The sequence below is a fragment of the Cyclopterus lumpus genome, chromosome 1 (assembly GCF_009769545.1).
Source record: "Cyclopterus lumpus isolate fCycLum1 chromosome 1, fCycLum1.pri, whole genome shotgun sequence".
NCBI lineage: Eukaryota > Metazoa > Chordata > Actinopteri > Perciformes > Cyclopteridae > Cyclopterus > Cyclopterus lumpus.
The window spans coordinates 11,323,356-11,345,298 of record NC_046966.1 but is presented as its reverse complement, the minus strand read 5'-3'; the positions used below and the strand labels follow the sequence as shown (position 1 = coordinate 11,345,298).

Genomic DNA, 21,943 nt, shown 5'->3' with positions numbered 1-21,943 from the left:
TCACTCTTTGCTATCTCACCACCTAGTTGGGTCTTTTGTCTGCGTGGAAAGCCACTTGGTAGGATATGTGACTTTAGTGCTGGTGAAATGTATATTTGTGGCTGCGAATTGCAACATTTTATGAACTCAAGTCGGTAATTAAACTTGAAATGCAATGCACTTCACAGGATGTAAGACTTGACATATGTACAGTGAAAGGAGACTAAATAAAAGTACTTGTAATTTAAATAATCACATTTTAATCGAACAGAATCAGCATATGTGCTCGCTTTTATATGCCAAGTTGATTTATCCTAAAGGCTGAAGTATTTATTTATCTTACGATCTACATACGTGTCAACACATTTCAACATCAGGTCGGGAGGGACCTCTGAACCTGCAGGAACCCCCCCCCCCCCCCCCTTGCAATGCATGTAAATCCGAAAGGAAAGTTCCAAACATACAGAGGATTTGAAAAAAAACGTGTCTCTCTTGTACAACAAATAAAGTGTATACAGATAATAAAGTTAAAAAACAAACACATTTAAAGACTAAAATACAGACAACATTGAGACGACATATATATTAAGAAACATATATTTCTGTATTTAGCAGCAGTCAGACAGAGCATTTCACACAGCTTGTATATAGTGTATTTGGACATTAAGTGGCGCTGTAACCAAGCAGCATTGTTGGTGAAGCTCAAACCCCTGGAGAGAGAGAGAGAGAGAGAGAGAGAGAGAGAGAGAGAGAGAGAGAGAGAGAGAGAGAGAGAGAGAGAGAGAGAGAGAGAGAGAGAGAGAGAGAGAGAGAGAGAGAAGGGGCGAGCTGCTCCCTCTCTCAGTGTTTCTGCCGTGACTCTCTCCTCTCTTTTCGCAGTGTGCTGAACCTACAGGCGGCAGGTGCAGCTTTTCTCACTTTGACCACATCCGGCACCACATTTGGATGTAGCGAACCGAGGCGATAACTCTGTAAGTGGGCTGGCCACGGAACACCCTGCACGCGAGGATGTTGCAGTGATCGACAGCAGAGCAGCTTCTCCACTGTATCGCACTCCGCCGGCGTCGTCAGCTGTTGCTCGAGCAGAGAGTGGAGGAACAACAGAAGAAGAAAAAGGCCGAACTATGATGCGACTGACTTTCTGCCGGTAACCGTTTTCCACCTCAAGTCGACCGGGGAGCGGATGCGAGCAGAGGTTGCCATCGAGCCTCTGACTGTGTTTTCTGCCTTTTGTCGGTGCCGGAGGAGCCGTGCCAATGGAGAAGGCGACTCCGCCGCCCCAGCCCCAGCTCCAGCTGTCGATAGCGAAGACCGAAAGTCCAGCGGAGGACATCTCCGGTCTGACGGACGAGGAGCTGCTCAAGTGGACCAAGGAGGATCTGGTGCGGCGGCTGAGGCGGTCCGAGGCCGACAAGATGAGCGTGATTCTGGACCACGGGAATCTCATCCGAGAGGTCAATCGCAGCCTCCAGCTGCACTTGAACGAGATCAGGGGGCTGAAGGTGAGGGTGCGCGCATTGGGGAAGGATGACGTCATAGTTTTGGAGCGCACCTGAGAACGCGCATATAGCATGAGGGATGTTCTGCTGCTTCGCGAGCGCGTCTGCAAGCATGAGAATAGATGGTGTCGTTAAAGTTCATCGTGCCATTGTGAGGAGGGCCTGTATGAGAATCTGATATGGATGGATGTAGACCCATGCGGGCTTTATGGGCAGCTTCACCTGAGTTACAAGAATAGTTTTCATTTATTGTTTTATAAATGTAAGGTTTCAGTTGATTAATTAATAGTGGTAATACGTAGCAACGTAGCTTATAAACGTAGCTTATAAAATACAGCGAGTATAAATCCACTTTAGGCCAAAAAGGTAAAAAGTCCTCCTCCTAATTCTGAAAGGAGGGCATGTCCCTATATTCAAATACCAATGCTCAAATCTGGCATCCAGATCTCTGAGCCACACACACACACACACACACACACACACACACACACACACACCTCACATTCCTCGACAGTTCCTGCACATACGTGCAATACAATTGTACCGTTTGAGCAACGTGGCATTTGCTTTGAAAGTACATGTGAACATTTGCCTTTTCAGCAACCTTTATACTGCCTTCCTTTTCTGCTAATAAGAAGATTTTGGCACAATGTCCACAATATTTACAGAAAAGGCTGAGACCCAGCCCAAGGTAGCCTTGGAGGAAACACATGGGGATCATTTGCCTTTCTTGGAGACCTCGTCACCTCTCCACCCATCCAAGCTGCCTAATTACACAGGAAAGAGCTGGAGGGTATAGGGGTAGAGCGTGAGAGGGAGGGGAGAGAGGAGGGAGCTCTTGTGGAGGTGAAGGAGGGATGTTTAAGTAAACGTGGCTGGGTGTAAAATGGTAGGGGTGTGTGATTTCACTGCTCTAACCCAGTTTTATATCTGTGTGTGGCCTCTCCAGCTCCTGCAGAGCCTTCTAATCTATATTACGTACTTCACATTGAATGGCACACAGCGAGTCAGTGCTTTTGTGGGGAAGACAGATAGGATTAAGATTTCATTTCATTATGATTGCATACAGCGTTGGACTGATATCAAGAAGACTGGTGAATTGGATTGAAATTGGACAATGTTGGTTGCAGTGATTTAGTTGAACCAAATCAAAAGCCCATTTATGTTGTTTCTGCTGCGATCAGCATTGTCTTATTTTATGAGAGCTTCCTAATGATTGGGTCTCAGTTTAAATCTCTATTTTCCTCTTGTACTTTCCTTCTCGTCCCCTCAGGACATTAATCAGAAGCTGCAGGAAGACAACCGTGAGCTGCGGGACTTGTGCTGCTTCCTGGATGACGACCGCCAGAAAGGCAAGCGTGTATCCAGGGAGTGGCAGCGCCTGGGACGTTACAGTGCCAGCATCATGCGCAAAGAGGTGACCCTCTACCTCCAGAAACTCAAGGAGCTCGAGCTCCGACAGGAGGAGGTAATCCGGGAGAACCTCGAGCTGAAGGAGCTCTGCCTGCTGCTGGACGAGGAGAAAGGGGTGGGAGGTGGAGGAGGTGGGGGTGGAGGAAGTGTAGGGGGAGGTAGTGTAGGGTTGGGAGGGTGCCGCAACTCCATAGACAGCCAGAGTAGTTTGCTGCTGGTGCCCGGGCAGGGCCTCCTGATGAGAGACGTGGGGGACGGGAGCAGCACCTCCAGCGCAGGGAGCGCTGACAGCTCCGATCACCTTCAACATAAGCAGTCTCACCTGGCTCCAGGGGTGGGCGGGGTTAGGAGCGGTGGGGAAAAAGGGAGCCCCGAGCTTGTGCACAAACCCAGGTGCAGCAGCATCAGTGGAATAGGAGGCATAAGCGGAGGAGACAGGGAGGTGCCCAGCCCTGAGCACCCTGTTGGGCGCCACCGGAGTACAAGCCTGGAGTACCCATACACTCTGCCCCAGCTCTGCCGGCCCCGCTGCGGCTCCATATCCGTGCCTGACCACAGTCGAGTCATGCGGGGCCTCAGCCCAGAAAAATACGGGAGGAACGTGGGCCGACGCAGTCCGGAGCAGCACCCCAAGCACCACAGCTCTGATCTCCTCCTGGGCCAGAGGCAGCACTTCCTGGGTCAGGGAGGCAGCGGGGAGCTCTATCAGAGGCACCACAGGAGCAGCATTAGCAGTATGGGCTGCGGAAGCCCCGAGCCCAGGCAGGCACACTTAGGGGCCTCTGAGCACCATGAAAAAGGCTGCGTGGTCCAGGGGGGCAGTCCCGAAACTCATCGGCACCACTACAGTTTGAGCCCTGACCATGTGAAGTTTGGCAGCCCAGTGAGAGACGGGCAGAGGAGGCAAGCAGGAGACGAGCTGTCGCCACACCATCGGGGCATCTACAATGGCATGAATGGTAGGTGAAGTGTGTGTGTGTGTGTGTGTGTGTGTGCATTGTAATGTGACTGAATGATGGGATCATGCCATGTTTTGATCTTCTAATCACTTCTACAAACTTTGCAGAGGATGACGTTGTATCACATTTTTTACACTCAAAGTCTCACATAGACTCACACACACACACACACACACACACACACACACACACAAACACACACGCGCACACACATAAAAACACACACGCACGCACACTATTGCAACAGCTAACACAAATGCTTCTCAAGGTTTTGCTAATGTATTGCTGTCTCTCTGTGCATGAAGGATATGGCATTGCAGAGATTGTTTTCGCTCTATAAAAATGTAAAAATAAAAAAGGAGAATTGCAGCGTAATATCTGATGCACCTATTTGATTGAGAAAACAGAGAAACTCTTCCTCATTCCGACTGTTGAAAAGATTTACGGCATTATTGATTTTTTTGCCATCTTGAGAAGAATGTGGGTTGGCTCAGTGGATGAGAGAGAAAATAAGTTTTTTTCATATTATTTCATTATTTTACACGTTCTGTATCAAAATTTAACAGATTGGACTCAATGAACCATGCTCAGATATCAGTGTGTGCTGTAGCGTTGCAACACGCACGCACCTCTTGGGCGAGGAATTACCGCCCTGATTTTGCTGCAGTCATGCCTATCTCCGTTAAGGATGTCAGAGAGAAGGAGTAATATCAAAGTACCAACTTGGCTGATGTTTAAATACCCCACAGTGGCTGGTAATGATTTCTGGAGTCCGGGGGAAAAAACTGCTGAGTGGCACAGAGCTGGCAGAAGCTAAAGGACAAATTCTTCAAAGTGAAATATCTGCCTGACTTTGCAAAACAAGGCTGATATTACAAGAGAAACAGTGTACACAGAGTGGAGTAAATCCAACACGTACAGGAAGGGGTTGAATTACCTCTCGTGAAGTACTGTCAGGAGTTATGATTTACTGAATTGGTGAGTTATTTATGACTATTGATTATTTGGAGGGATATGTTTTTTTATAAAAAGACAATTAGAAAGCAAAGAAATGATGAGTGTGCTATCTTCCTCTCTATCTCCTTAAGTGCTACTCAAAGGGGCGTAGTTGACACATGAAGATGTTTGCTGGTCACAGGGAGCTCTATAGGAAACAGTTGTGTAATGTAGTCTGTAGCATGAGCTGTGTCATGGCTGATGCCCTGGTGATGTAATTGTGATGTCATCAGGGTCATCTCATTGTTTTTAGAGATTACAAAAGAGTTGTGAGAAAGACTGTTACACACATGGAATTGTGGAAAAACAACAGACAAAGATGAGCCTAACAAAGAGACATTATTGAGCTCAATTATGGGACATAGTGCTTTTGGAGCATAAGCCATACTGGAGAATAAAAGTCAGGATATCTCAACCTCTGCTGCTTTGATTGACACCATTCTCTTTGTAAACGTCCTCAAAGATTACAACGCAGCCACTGTAATAACCCTCTCGTGAACATGCTCTCTTGAGCCACTTTGCAATCTCTACTGATTGCAGCGGATTATTGTGAAGAAACACACAACTTTGAGTTGGATCATCATTCTGTTTCTATTTTAGCTCTCGGTGCACTTTGTCGCTCTAGATGAGATTTCAATCTTCTTGTAACCTGAAACCCATATGATGTCTGCAAAAGGCCACGCAACATTAATGCCTCGCAAATCCTTAATTGGAAAATGTTGTGAGTGCACAGGGCACTCACTGGCCCGCATGTCTGGTGGTTTGCCAACTGTGGCATAACTGTTGTGAACTTAGCTCTGAGTGAAATGCGTGCACCAAATAGCCTTTAACCAGGTTCATAAAGACTTTATTAAGCCTATGTGTGAGAGAAATGTGTGTGTGTGTGGGGGTGTGTGTGTGTGTGTGTTGCTATAGAGTTCTATTGGTATGGCTGCTTATTTCTATCATGAATGTCCCCACAGGGACGCCATGCCTCCACTGACCTGACAAGGACAATAACTTCAAGTGTCACAACAGTTAGATCAAGACATGCAAACACCACTTAGCCGGAGGTTGAAGAATTGACTTTTGTGGTGTTGATACTAAATTAATTGTCAAAATGTAACCACACAGGCTGTTTTTTGGTGTGGAATTTTGCTGACAGATTGAAATGAACAAACTCTACATAAATGAAAGTGTATACACCAATGCCTGTTGTGAGGTAGAAGTACATAGAGCAGCATTGTGTGTGTGTGTGTGTGTCCTCCACTGGCAATCTTTACTCCCATGTCCTTTTTTGGACGAAGAGGGAATTTGATTCCTGTGATGATGTAGTACACTCCACTCTCTTGGATTATCCTAAGCCCTTTGCACAGTATTATTTCATTTTTGTAATGTATTTGCGTGTGTACTTGTGTGTGTGAATGTAGTGTTTTAATCAGACAAATAAAAGTCTCATGTTCATGCGCCACTCAACAGCACTGAAGCTCAGGCCATTAAAATTCCTGACAAAATCCAAGATGAAAGCTAAACATCACTTTGACCTCTGCAGCCTTTTCATACAAACTGCTTCTGCATGTTTTGGTGAGCTTATCGCAGCCAGGTTTACACCCGGGTGAAGGGTATTGTCTCCAAAACGACTACTGGTAGAAGTATTCGTAGTTTAGCTCTGTAAAATTACAGACATTTTCAGTTTTCTGCTAGAGGAACAGAAGCCCTCTCATCTCAACAATACGTACATGATCCAGAAAATGACATTGGGGTGTACTGTTAAAGGCATTTAGGGAATTCAGTACATTAATTAAAAATACAATAACTGAACGCCACTATGAAATTGAACAAGTTCCTGAATCGTAATACACACTGTCTTGCTCATATCAAATGATGGGCCTGTAAAGCCTGTAAATGACATCTGCAGGTCAGCTGAGACCCAGATCAAATATGTCTTCCCATGTGATAGACTCACTTTTAGTGAAAGATAATCAGCCGTGAACACTAGTCTCCTAACCCGGACTGTTCGCTAAGCTTATAGGATCTCTGCACTGCAGAGGGTCTTTTTCATAAAGGAGAGAGACTTACCGGTAATCATGTTTTCTGCTTTAGCAATCACAAGTTCTGCATATTAGCTTAAGCTGCTCAGATGATCGGGAGGCGAAAAAAAAGGCTGCATGGGAAAAAAAGACACTACAGTGTGTGTGAGAACCTCTGCCCTTGTGATGCCAATGAATTCCACACACACACACACACACACACACACACACACACAAACCATTTGTAAAGCCACACCCACCCCTAGTTACTCTTGCTGGGTGCAGGCTTTTCATTCTTGCAAGGCAAAACATGCAGTTTACAATGATGACAGGTTACCACTCAAAATGTTTTATTATTTCTGAAACTATGTGTACTGAAGTTTACACAGACGTGCAACAAAGCCTCGTTTCCAGCTATTCATTTTGCCTCCTGAAATGACAACATGTCGTCAGCTGATTTTACCATTTGCCTTTTGCTTGTTATTATACCTGAATCATGTGATCACAATGAAAGATTATTAGGTCCTTAATTAAAGTGAGATCGAGCAGTTACATGGGTCAAAAGAAGTGTGCTCCCATGGTTGCGGAAGATCGGGTAATTGTATACCTGGAAGTTTAACTCTTTTGGCTTCTCTTTCATTGGAATAAAAGGGGCACCGTCTCCAACGCTGTATCCAGTTGTCTTATCAGGATGGCAACAACAATTGTGTTACATCCTTCTTTTCCCCCTGGAAACCAGTTTCCATTGTATTCATGTACCATGTAAGTCCACTGGACTTGCAGCGTTATGTTACAAACGGCATCAGATTTACATGACATTTACGCGACATGGTCTACACTTCACGTAGGGAAACATAATGCATGTTGTCGAGCGTGTCGTCTAGAGCCACACGGTGGATACAGGAACTGGTGAAGTATTTGCAAAGCATCACGCACTCCACACCAGCACCCCCGAAGCGCGCAAAGGTGCGAGGACCCGTTCATCGCTGCTTGCAGCTTTAATTGTATGTGTTGTCTTAATTTGCATTGCGTGGAGCTCTTATAGAGCCACCTCATTCTTGACTTAATAAGAACTGACAGACACTGGCAAGATAATCCTCCATTATTGTGCATGCTATTTTATCTGTTTTAATTAGCACAAATCTTCCCACTGCCTCATTCTCATTCTATTAATCTATAATTGTAGCATCATTTCAGACTATCCAGGTCCTCTGGCTGTTGTTTAAAAGTGCTGCTGCCTGTCGGAAACAGGAAATCATCACTGCAGCTTTGGCCTCAGATAATGTTCTCCTTCTCCTTCTCTACTGTGACTGCGAAAGCCAGGCTATCTCTTTCCCTCCTCTCTCTTGCCTTTCTCTCTCTTTCCATCCTAATTGGCTGCCAGTGTGAACAACCAGCTGTCGGACAGAGAGAAAACTGATTACAAAGCCCTCTTTCTGGAGGGGGCTGGAGGATGTTCTGTTTGCCAGGCAGGGCGGAGGAAAGAGGGTCGAGGAAGTATTTGAGTGTATTACTGCTTGTTTTCTTCCACTCCTTCTCTGTCTCATACTGTCTTCCTCTCTGCAACATATCTTCTCTTCTTCCTCTGACTCCCATCTATCCTCTTCTTTGTTCTTCTGCCAGGACGAAGGATGGAAAGCAACCCCTTGACAAATTGTGAAGTCTCATAGCCTAAGAGTCATGAAGAAACTCAAATGTTTGTCACAGCTGCTTGGACTGAAAGGATTTGGGGGAGCATTAGGCTGCAGTAATTTAAATAGATTAGTATTATAACCAGATAACCACGTCAGCTACTACTATTACTAGTTCAATTTACCAAAGTGGCACAATGTGTAGATTGACTTGTTCAGACCCATAATCTTGTGTTTCTATTGCTGAGGACTAATTAAAAGTGAAGGTATTTATTCTCTGCTTGATGTGTTTTTACCATTTATACCAGTGAAGGAATGAGAGCAGGTTAGAAGTTCCATAGATAGTTTGTGTTGAGGCCATCGGAGACGATCATTTCCCAAGGTGGATGTCTTTATCACAACCACGCAAAAGGGAAAATATTACTTTTAAATGCTATCATGGCATTTGAATTTGTAATCACACCTGAGACCAATTATATCAAACACCCCCTGTAGGCCATCAGTGCAGCCATTAACCAAGGAATGCATGATTAGGCTTTTTTTTAATTTACCTCCAGTGCATATCATTGTCATTTTTAATCAAGCTGCCCTCAGCTTTGTCTTATTAAAGCTTGCTTCTCCTGGATGGAGCAAACAAGGTATCCACCCAAAACCTCACGACAACAGTTATGTCAATGGGAACTGGAGTGTGAAATGTCTCCAACAAGAGAACAACAAATATTTTTGGCAAGCTAAATAATAAATCATGGGGAGACAAGGGGAATGATAATGTACTGCATATATAATCAAGATGAGCATGTGTGTGCATGTGCAGCATTCTGGCACTCTGATTTATGTAAATGTTATGATCTATCTTTAAAACTGATTATTCAATCAGTATTTATGTAGACGTGGAGCAGTTGGCCACTGCAGGATGCATCCAAACATTTCCCCCCACCAGCAGCTCCACAGCTATAAGTTGTGTGAGCTATGACGGAAGCTGCTTGGCGTGTACGGGCGTCGCTGCAGCCCAAACCCCCGAGGTATCTGACAAATGTTCCACAGTCATCCGGTAGACACGCACGCCCAGTGGAATGGAGAGCAGTCTTTGTCCTCTTATACGACGAGCCAATGGGGAACGACCCACTGAGCTAAGAGGAAATTAGCTTGCTAGGCCAGGTAATTATGTGGAAGTTGAGTAGCTGCCATGTTCGAGGGCAGCACCGGGCCTGAGGGAACCTCTGTCAGTCCCAAAGTCACCAGCAGTTACCACATTTAGCTATGTTGCATGATGATGTTGTTCAGCGGGAGCTGTGTGTCACGCTGAGAACTAGCAGTCTGAGGGCATCAGGTGAGTGGAGCTGGACGGATGTAGCTGAGTGCATCAGGTACAAGTGTGCAGCTGTATGATTGGCAGCTTTCAGCCATCTTAGTTTCATTTCAATTCAATTCAGTTTATTTTGTATAGCCCAACATCACAAATTACAAATTTGCCTCAGAGGGCTTTACAATCTGTACACATATGACATTCCTGTCCCAGGACCTCACATCGGATCAGGAAAAACTCCCCAAAAAAACAGAAAAATACCTTTTACAGGAAAAAAGGGAAGAAACCTTCAGGAGAGCAACAGAGGAGGATCCCTCTCCCCGGATGGACAGAAGCAATATATGTTATGTGTACAGAATGAACAGCATTACAGAGTTATAACACATTCAATGAATATGACCGAAATTATGAATAATGACTAGGAGGCATGGACCACAATCCAGATTTCCACAATCCATGTCAATAGAAGGAGGAAGAAAGCAGGGGCATCAGCAGGGCCACGGCGGCAGGAGGCCGGCCCATGACGTAGGAGGCATTGCGAAAGAGGCGGGGCCAATGAGGCCAGGGGCAGGATGCAGGAAGCAGGGGCAAGGAATCAGGGGGCAGGGCCCAGGAGCCAGGACCGGCTCCAGACATAGCCAGGTCCAATGGGCCCTGTGAGGCACAAAGACTCCGGGGAAGAAGTAGAGTTAGTAATTTGCAATGTTTGTGACAAGGAAGATCTGATGGTTTTTTTTCAGTTCATACTGACTTGCATAGATTCAATGAGTTATTTATATTGTGTATTCAGCCTGAGCGAGTTTTTGAAGGAGCATTAACAGAGTAGGATAAGAAATTAATGAAAGGTTTCAGGTTACTTCACCTTTTATATGACTTAATGTTGATTAATGCATATTATCCCAAATTAAGAAAAGTCCATTCAAATTGTTCTCTAATGCACAAAGAAAATCAGTAAAATCTGTTTGATAAAAATACATAACACTGTAATTAGGCAATTGTGAGATACTTGTGGTGCTTTTCATCTAACAAACACCCCAACTTAAAGTTAATATCCCTTTTTTTATTTTGGCGGTAGTGTTTCTTTGAACCAGAGTCTCTTTAGAAAGAGTCCTGGTTCTCCGCAGCCTCCCTTCCCTCCAGTGGCCCAGCAATATGACCTGGGCCTCCAGCAGCATGGTGTTGATGTTGACTCCATCAATCGGTGGAGCAGCGAGGCGAAGCTCTGCTCCTGGCTGGAGGAGTCTGAGCTGAAGGAGTTTCTGGTGAACCTGCAGGATTGTGTCTGATTTTGCTGAAATAGGACCCGGTGGCAAAGATGATTATTAAGAATAACTAAAATCATCAGTCTTTTTGCCTTCTGTCTACATTTGAAGGTCATAAAGAGGCATCAGTATTACATTTTCACTGCTTCATAACTACTTAAACGTTCCTCAACTTAAACATCTTGTATTATTAGAGAATAAGAAGCAGAATTCTATTGAATGATGTGAACATGTATGAGGCAAATCATTAATGAGGTTTATATGACAAAATACTCTTTAAAATCCATCATTCCTTCATGTCGCATAACAGTATTAGTATTACAGTGACACGTATTCCATGTCTGAAAAGGGGATCAAAGTTTAGCCATCAGAAGATACTGGTCATTGGTATTGGCAAAACCCTTGAGTGCATTGAATTAGGCAGTGGTGCATTTTGTGCTTATGAATCCCACTTTTAATCTGTAAGAGGAAGAACGTGTCTTCTTTTTCTTAATAAAAGTTGCATAGTCTTTCTTTAATGCTCGGATAGCGTTTCTATGGTGCCTGTCTGTTGTGCATTTGTCAGTCTGATCAAGCTGTGGTGATGAGCTGCTTTGCTGCTGCCAGCATGGTGATGTTTTTTTACAGCCTCACCATTATTTAGGCATAGAAAGTGAGATAACATATTGGGAACATAACCACTGCTGCTGACATTTTTATACCTCCCTTTTCCCGGATGTATCTATCCATTTCCTGGGGCATAAATCTCTGGCCCATATTGTGCATTATGTGCATTTGATGTAATGTTTTTCCTGATGAGAATGACAGCGAGGCACGTGTGCAGCTCCCATTATGGCGGATGAATGGGTTTATCCTCCCGACATAAAAAGGATTGGCCATATTCATATCATTATCTCTTACTAGTTCTCTTCCAGAGAAGTCTTTTGGTCTGTGACATTTCCTCTCGGAGATATTGAAATCAATTTCATTACCCCCCTCTGCTCCAGACTGACTAGCTCATTTCCTTTACTATTATAGTAAAAAGGTGCATTTAATTACATATTCCACCGACCTTTCTGAGAGCTTAGAGAAACATGGAATTGAAGTAAATCGTGGGCTGCTTTGAACTGTACTAGATGGTTATTTGCTGTGCTGGTGTGTTACTTTTTCAATAGTTTATCTAAATGATGGCTGATGAATTGAATTTTCCAATCAAACGTTATATTGATGTTCTGTTTTTAATCATGGGGTGCAGTCTTTTTATCCTATATAATACAGGGCTAAAGCTGTTATTTCCACTTCTTTAATGTGAGAAGAGCAGTGTGAAACATGGTTTATTTTAAGAGCAGAATAATGTAAATGCCTGTCCACACCTAATTGTACACCAGCGTTAATGTCAGCTCATCCCTCAGGCTTTTCGTGACAAAATCGTACATAAATTCTATAAATCACTGCATTGTTCTGAAGTAAACTGCCTTATATATCTGATGCAATGCATTGCATTATGTCTAACTTAATACAAAGGGCATTTTAACACAACTACAGAAGGATTAGTTGTTTTCATCAGGGAGATGAGAGACAAAACAGTCTGAGAGAGTGTAAACAAGTTTCCGCCTCAGGACATGGGTCATCAAGGTCCGAAGGCTTGTGGGAGTTGAGAAGACAGAAGCCATTAAATGCTGATCCTTGGCGCTGGAGGAAGCAGCAAAGAATTGTGGGATGATGGAAATCTAACATCATTCACAGCTGATGCAATAACCAATATTGTGTCTCATCCCACACACACACACACACACACAAACACAAGCAGACACACATACACACACACACACACACACGCACACACACCACAATATTCTTGACTCTACTGTGGGCTCGGCCTGTTATATTATTCAACAGCAATGAGAAGTGATGGGTGGTGACATGTTAAAAAAGGAGAACAGCAGTTTATCTAGCAAATGTCTGCTTAAATATTTAATTTACCTTTGAGAGTCACAGCAGAATGCGTACCTCACCAATGTGACTGACAACACAGGCCTTGCATGTGGATGGGGCTCGAACACAGAGGACAACGGATGTAAAGAAGAATTACGGGCTGACGTTGCGCCAGCACTCGCTTCGATATATTCTGTTTCTATTCTTTTGTTTGAATATGAAAAACAGAAATGGTAGATTTACGAACAAAGATTTACATTTCTAGCACTCTTACAAAACACAACAATTCCTGGAAGTATTCAAAAGGTGACATCTGCATAACTTTGCATGTGGCTTCATGATTATTCTCTCACTTTTGATTTAGATGCGTCTACATCTGTATAACAAAATAAACGCACGCGCTAATACACACGCACACACACACACGCACACACACACACACACACACACACACACACACACACACACACACACACACACACACACACACACACACACACACACACACACACACACACACAGCCCTTTGAGCATAGCAGGCTCCAAATAACCAGGTCTACGCCGGTGAGTTGAACAATCAGGCAATGTATCACCAGAGTCCAGCTGTTTTTTATGAAGAATTGTTGCACATTTTGGGAAAGGTGTTTATTTATGTTCTTGGTACCTTTTGTAATTTTTTTGCATGAAATATGGAGCTAGAGCAAAGAGTTGGTTGGTTTAACTTGACATAACGACTCAAAGTGTTGTTTAATTTGCAGAAGATTGGACACAGCCAGGCTGTTTCCCCCTGCTTTCATTATTTTTCCTTTGCTAAGCTAATGACCTCCAATGATGCTCCATCTCCATATTTAACACATTGCAAGCAAGCAAGCGAGTATATATTCCAAAATGTTGGAACCATTCCCAGACTCACCAACTTTAGATTATTTTGGCCCTTTTTTTAATTTGGTGTTCTTTTGTGTTACATGATTTCTGGGTATTCAACATTGTTTTTGCCATTGCTGCCATTTGAAGCTATGCAACATTGTAACATTGATTATCATTGTTGCAACAATAGTGTCATGACTTTAAGCGCGGCATAATCTATTACATATAACGTCTGGGGAAAAAGAAAAAGAACTCGAACACCCGGTCAGGTAACGTTTTGTAACGGGTAAAGCATATGTTTCTATAACTTCTGCTTGCTATATACTAGCACTTAGCGCAGCTAGGGAAAGATACTTTTTATTGGCTTGTGATTGAAGCACGGTGACCGCAGCTTAAACCAGCGACAATATTATTTTTCTGCACAGCAACCTCTGGCTTAAGAAGCAATTCAATGTCAGCATAGGCATAGCATCTTATTATAGTTTAGCATCTACAAAACTAAATTGAAATGCATGATTATAATCTTCATGTTCCAATAGTGCAAGTAAAAATAAAGCTCTTTAAATGTAGTGGCTGTGTAGCCTGTGTGTCCAATCACAGGTCTTACATTAATGGGGCGGGCGGGTCTGGATTTGACTTGAAGATAATTGCAGGTAACAGGTGGGTTCCTGGACTTACGTTGGAAAAGGCCAGCCTCAGTAAATGACACCTGGATGTTATTATTTCTTCACACAAAAGGAGTTTACGCTTAGTGTCATTTTTTATTGATTTGAATAAGAAAGACAAGCCACCTGGGACTCTCCAACACTGACTGACAGCTAATTCTTCCCGGATTGACAACCAGTGTAGTCACTCAGCATATCGGTGCTACAATCTAGAGCAGCAGAAGCAACCACAGCGAGGAGGAAGTAGCCCAGACGGGAAGTGGTATCGACTTGAAGTCCAGCCTCACGAGACTGAGGCCTTTTCTATGAGACTGACCAAACACCGACTTGAATCCATAATTATCCTGCCTTTTTTCCCCTCCATTTTCTTGGTGAATGTGTTCCGGCCACTCATCTCTGTATTATGCATTCAGAGCGTATCTGTGTGCTCCGGAGTTGTACGTAACAGCACTGACTGTAGCGGCCCGAGGGACGTCAAGACAAGCAGCTCTCCAGCCGGCGAGCCTCGCTGACTGGCTGACTGGCTGACTGGCTGACTGGCTGATTGTCTGATTGACTGCTAGCTAAACGGAAGGTCACTGATCTACCATGCAGCTCCACAGGCTTTCCTGCCCAGCCAGCCTGAATAATTTATGTGGCAGATTTTTAGAAGATCTGAGGGAATGGCCATGTGAAATTACATTGCATTGATCAGTTGAGAGATGGAGACGGAGGGGGGTGGGGGGTGGGTGGGGGGGTTGATGGATCAAAGAGGATTGAGAGAGCAGCAGTGTGGAGAGCCGGTTCTCGTGTTTACTGGCTTGATTCAGACATCGATAACAACGTGATTACTGGTTTTGACAAATTATACGGATCCGCCACACGCTCAGACTTTATTTTTCAGAGCTGCTTTGGATCCCAGCCTCTTTTTACATTTTTCAAACGTATTTTCCCAAAACCCTGAAACAAAAAAATGTCATAATAAACACTATTGAATCTATTATATGAACTAAGATTTTGAGTTATAAGGAGTTAATAATTGGTGTCTGGCAGCAGGGAAAAGGGTTCCCCAACCGGAACAGTGGTTTATTCAGTGTCTTTCCCAGCCAATCTCTCACATCTCTTTTTGGGTAAATTTAGAGCCTTTCACTCGAGCTCTGGTGTACCGAGGTGTAATTTAAGGGAGCTTCGGCCCCACGTTATTCTTGAGTAATCACATTATCTATATACTCTTGGTCTTGACCCACACAGATCCCTCTTTCCTCTACACATCTCTCACATCCCGTTAAATCCAATTTTGGTTTTAACGCCCTGCCTATAACTAAATCAACAAACGCTCTGTATGTTTTCTCACTGTGTAACTCTCCTTGAAGCGATCACAAGGCAAGTTTTATTCGACATTGATCAAGGTCACTTTAAAGAGATTTTGGCACATGCCTACTGTGCGTTAACAGGACCATCACAAGACAGCAGTTTGTAATCTTGTGACCTGTGTGTGCTGCAGACCTTGAGGCAGAAAATCCATTTAAGCTAATTGTTCTTGCGCTTGAGCGGGCGAGTCCAAAGACCCAGAATTGAGTTCGCTTGAAACGTTGAACAAGAAACTGCATTGTTTCCACTGGCTGTTTAAATATTTCACGCAGCGTCTTTCATTACCGACTAATTTTTTTACTGTGCATTTCTTGTTCTTGTTGTATTCTGATTCCGGACCGCCAACCTTCATACGACGGGGGTGGTGACATGGCCTTGCAGACATGTGTTTATTGTGAAAAATCATCTGGTAAAGTGGATCTAATCTTCATTTTGCACCAATACAACCAACATCATTTAATGTTTCAGCGCTATGTCACTGCTAGATCACTCTATGTTTACTTTGCTCTATCAGAGCATGTTCAGACGAAGTCCTGCTTTCAAAGGTATCTTCTAAAGAGCTGTCACGACTTCCTTTAGACTTTCTGTGTCTTTGTCTACGTGTGTCAGGAGGAAGTGATGTCATCATGTATTTACTGCTCTCTAACTGGTCTATGAGCTCTGCTTTAGCCGTGAAATCAATTCCACACCACACATTCTGACCTCCAAATGAAAATACTCCGCAGCCCACCGCTGCATCCCCCGACTCTTTTCAGGAGTTTTCCTATCTCTTTGTGCTGTCTTGGCCCCCCCCCCCCCACAGAAATAAACAGAGCGAGGGAAGGGGCAGGGAACTTAGTGAAGGTGGCTACTGGAATCTTTCGCAGAACTCGACGGTCACAAGAGCATTATGAATCTTTAATGAGAGATGTGAGCGCGCCGAGGAGAGGAAATGTGCTGAAAACACGATTATAGGCTCATGGGGGGGACACTGTTTGTGGAGAGAGAAAGAGAGCGAGAGAGATATATCAAGCAGGGGGGCAAGGATGCAAAAATTGTTCTGAAGGGCAAAGTAGTTATAGAGGGATCTTTTTCTTCTTCTTTAAAGCTTGGGCAGCTTTAAGGCAAAGTCATTTTTCCACTGCTTAACCAAACCAAGTGCTCACAGAGCCAGAGAGGATGAGTGCAGATGCTGCGTGTCCTGCACTTTAAAACACCTTTTGGTGAACACCATTTGGTTTGACAGCAACATTTGTCTTGCCAAGCAGAAAAAAAGCAGCACACGATTTTCTTGTCGGGGATTTCAAGATAGAGTCCAGAGCCTGCCATGTGTATAAGGACAATCATGTTTATTGCAATGTAGTTGGATGTCTTACAGTTGTCAGTGTGAGAGAGCATGTTTCTGTTTAAGGAGTGATAGGTTTATCACTCGAAGCAAAGTAAATCCTTGTTCCTATCTCTCGCTGTCTGCCTCCTCAGTGTCCAGCTATTGCTCCATGTAATCTTCTAGTCTTCAATTTGATACACTTTGAGAAGTCGAGATAAATCAGACTGTCTCTTTAGGTGTGTGTGTGTGTGTGTACATTATGGTTCACATTTTCAGTGAAGGTTGTTGCCACTCTGCTCGCTGTCACTTGCACCATTGCAGCAGAGATTGAAACAGACGAGGGGGGAATGTGGAAAAGTTGTAAATGCTGCTCGATACAACACATATTTAAGTGGTGGTCATGGGGCGAGTGAGCGTACTATGTCCTTCAGTAAATTCTAGAAGCTCATCTATGTGCACACCTAGATTGTTACTTTTGTCTCAAAAGGCTTTGAGTTTATAGAAGACAAAGATGACATCTATTGCTTCTGTCCATCCGGGGAGAGGGATCCTCCTCTGTTGCTCTCCTGAAGGTTTCTTCCCTTTTTTCCCTGTGAAAGGTTATTTTTGGCGAGTTGTTCCTGATCCAATGTGAGGTCCTGGGACAGGGATGTCGTATGTGTACTGTAAAGCCCACATTTGTAATTTGTGATATCGGGCTATACAAAATAAACTGAATTGAATTGAATTGAAAAGCCTATGAGATGTAACTCGCTGTACAAATAGATGGAAATGCACTTATTTGCTTTCTAGCCTCAGAGTTAGATGAGAATACTGACACCACTTTCTTGTCTGAATTAAATATGGAGCAATACGCCTAGCTTAGCATAAAGTATGAAAGCAAGGGAAAAACGCCTGGCTGTGTCCAAAGTAAATACCTCTGCCACCCAGCACCTCTAAAGCTCACTTATTAACACAATATCTGTATTTTGTTTATTCAGTTCACAATCAAAATAGTTAATTCAGTAATCTGTGTTTTTGTTGGTTCCAGTTTCTTTGGAAAGCTAATCGCTTCCTGGCTGTAGCTCCAGACGTATTGTATAGACGTGAGTGGGGTGTCCATCTCCTCATTTCACTCTCGGCAAAAAAGCGATTCCTTATTTTTTCCAAAATGTAAAATATTCCTTTATATAGTCAGTTTGTGTGATGTCTGGGACAATAATGAACAGTATCAATTCCATCTTTTACATACCTTTCCGTTAATAACAAAAGCTGTTATTCCTCCATCGGCATCTTTTATGAATGAGTCATTTTCTCTTGTTCTGGCAGTATAAAAAGCTCCAAATCCTGAGAGTAATGAGGCACTCTTCGCTTATCAAAACAACACATTTAAAACGTGTCTCTTTCTTCTTATCTCTTTGTCACAGCTTTGATATCAGCCGGCTGCTGCACCAACAACTGTAGAAATGTCAAGCTATGGGACAGGTAAGAACCCTTCTCCACCTTGTTTCTTTTTCTTCAACCACCTCGCGTTAATTAGAGTCTTTGAAAAAAGAAGAACAGCCAATGACGGTCATTGTGTGCTATTTCCACAAGGGCCCATAATCCTGTAATTAAATCCCATTATTCTATTTTACTATACAGAGGGCTTCCTTTAGCTGGAGTCTTGAAACCTCTTTACATTTAGCAGTTGGGCTGGACAATCAGCTCTGTCGGGATTGTAGAATAATTTAATATTTTCACTCTGTTCTCTTGATCATCATTAGTTGACACAATATCTCAGATGTATATTCTGCTGTGGTGCCATGTCGTTGCAGGGTCAGTCCTTGAGTTAGCCCAACGTCCCAGCTCCAGATGAGTGATGTGTTTGCATGCTTGGTCTGGCCCAGGCGTAGTCACAGTGGGTTTACAGTGGAGCTAAAGAGCTAGAGGTGACCCTATCCTGTCCTGTGCCATCCTACATCTTCAATCAGGTCCCAGTGGGAGGGCGAGATGGTGGTGTTAATATTTAATGACTGCAAGATAAGACATACCTCCCCACTAGAGGATAGTCGCGCCCCCACTAGCCAGAACACACGCGCATAATTCACACTCATAATTCACACGCATTATTACCATCATTCTCTGGTATATGGTGACCTTTTCAACCTTTGGACCAACGCGTCCTCCTCCTTTTCTTACGCATCAGTCTTTTCACCTTGCCATTCCCTCTGTGCCTGTGCTTTTTCAGCCCATCTTAGCTCATACACAAATATCAATGACTCAGGTGAGGAACAGAAGAAAGTGTATGTCATGTCAGTACATGGTTTGCGAGTTCAGAGAAAAGCAACAAGAAAGTGCTGACAATGCAGACTGGAGTCAGGTCTCGTGGCCGTCCCTGGGCTCTCTGCTGTGGGAGAGAAAGACACGGGCGGGGACAGAAGGATCTGTCACTGATAAGCAACACAAAAGTCTGCAGTGATGAACATCTTGCTCACCTAAACTCTCTCTGTTTCATTTGCTTCCACATGATTTTTATCTGTCTGACACATTGTTACTAATGGCTTTATGTATGGGTAATAAATCATTTGCTAATGCCAAGAGCATCTTTAGGGTTGCCAGATTGTGAAACATCCCTTTGGCTCTCCTGTATCTGGACCACAATCCATGTTTTAACAATGTATTGGCTGTTACAACTGCAGATTTTTTGTAAGAATTGAACATTGGCTTTAAGGTTGAACTCAATTTTTGTGTTGGTATGAGAGTCAGGTCAGGTCAAAATAATAAAATGAATGATGGCTTGATTCCATTTAGCTGATTCAGTTTCAGGGTCCTGTCACTGTGCATGCTGCCTCACTGTCACGCCGCAGATAGGACCCTTGAATAGAACTGGTCGAGCCATCGCTACTGTTATTACACCTTTTCCTACTATGACAAGTCAAAATGTCTGCTGTGAAAAACAGAATGTTTGTACTGCTAACGGTTAAGTATTAATCATCGTGAAATTGAATAATGCTCTCTGAGTCGTTTCTAATAGATTAAAGGTGTAGTCCTGATTTCATTAAGCCTAACCAAATAGAGAGACTGGGCTCAATAGGTTCATGATTGACAATAAGTTAATGTAATACCGCACATACTCATCAAACATCTCATGAATTACACGTGTCAATCTAGGCACAGACAACAAATCCCTCAAAGGTTCCTCACAGTCTCTGAAGCCATGTTGCTACCAAACACTGCTGCTTCAGTTCAAACAGGCAGGCAGTGGCTCAGGTGCATTTATCCGTTGGCGTTACTTGTTTACCAAATCAGTCAATCAATCAATAGTGCCCCACAAAAGTTTCAATGTCATAACATGAATTATCTTCCTGTGCAGCTTTGATGCCTCCTCCTGACCCAGACTTGACCAGCTGGGCTCCTCACACGGAGCAGAGGTCGCAGTGGTACAGCCCTCCTGCGTCTCTGGCTTTGATAGACACGAGAGCCCCGGGACGTCCTCCTCCACGACTCCGGGTGGCCCCCCGCCCGTGGCTTCTTCCACGTCCACAGCCCTGAAACAGCCTGCCTCCATGTTTTCATTTCTACATATCGAGAGTTTATGAGAAGAGGGGGTTTTGGGGGGGGGGGGGGGGGGGGCGATATCTCTTGCTTCCAACTGTGACACGGCTACCTCCCCGAGAGCACACAGAGAAGGGGAGGGACGCTGGGGATCAGTGAGAGAAGATGTAGAGGACTCTGCACTATTTGTGCTGCTACCCTCTGTTTACAAATGTACATCATTGGCGGAGAAGCACATCAATTAAACTTTCTATACCCTGCAGTTCTAAACCTTTATTTCCCCACACTTGTTCCTCTCTGTCCAACCACTCTCTCCCTCCTCTCCTTCATCTTCAGATATCCATCATCTTCAGTGTGTAATGAGACTGGTGTAATATAATGTTGTGTCTCTCACATCCAGCTGATCACATGGTTGCCATTGTCTTAAATGTTTTCAGACATTTTAGCTGAATTTAAAAACAAACAAAAAGCACATTTGTCAAAGATGTTCTAGCAAAGAAAAAAAAACCTCTTCCTGTGTCTTAAACCGCGATGGTCATCATTACAAGCTGCTGACAGATGTTCTAGATCTATAAGATGCAATGTTCAGGTGTATTTTTTTCTTTTTTGTATTATCTTCTTTGCTCCCTTAAAGCGCCTATATTGAAGCTGGGGAGAAGATTATACATTTCTCCATGTTGTTTTTTACAAGGAAGTAAAGTCCAAGTAAAAAGTAGATTATTGGATTAGTTTTCTATATATCTATATATAAATATAATATGATTATTATTTTTGACTTACTGGTATTAGAACTATTATATGAAGATGCATATGATATATAACACATAATAAACAGACTTCTTTATGTAAAACTGCATCGCTTGTTCAGGTTTTATTTCAGTGTGCTGAAATGACGACGGTGAGTGTGTGTTGACCTTTGACCCTGCAGTCAAAAGTCACATTGGACACGCTGTGAAGCCGATTATAAGGTTAGGAAATATATCTTAAGGTCACATTCAGCAACAATGACAATAAAAGGATTAGAGTGAGAGTTGCTTCTCAGTTGTTTGGATATGTGTAAACCAATATGGTTAAGTGTGATAATAGGGATTATTATGAATTAAAACGATCAAGCAAAAAGAACATCCTAACCCTCTCACGTCAAACAGCACACGTTGCCATGTCCCATCCTGTCAGTTTGGAGACAATAGAGTCAAACTGGGAGGAATTTCCTGTGAAGTCACTGGAACTGTAACAGCAGCTCCCCTTCCTCTGCACCCCTCACCTTCCCT

The 21,943-nt window shown here is 43.5% G+C and overlaps 1 protein-coding gene across 1 annotated transcript; it reads left to right on the top strand.

The window, feature by feature from the left end:
* Positions 1-806: 806 nt before the first annotated feature.
* ccdc85al (coiled-coil domain containing 85A, like) lies at positions 807-20,717 on the top strand. The gene is made up of 4 exons (XM_034537321.1): positions 807-1,481; positions 2,752-3,850; positions 18,563-18,620; positions 20,491-20,717. The coding sequence occupies exons 1-4, from the start codon at positions 1,236-1,238 to the stop codon at positions 20,507-20,509; spliced, it is 1,422 nt and encodes a 473-aa protein (XP_034393212.1). The 5' UTR covers positions 807-1,235; the 3' UTR covers positions 20,510-20,717.
* The last annotated feature ends 1,226 nt before the right edge of the window (positions 20,718-21,943 follow it).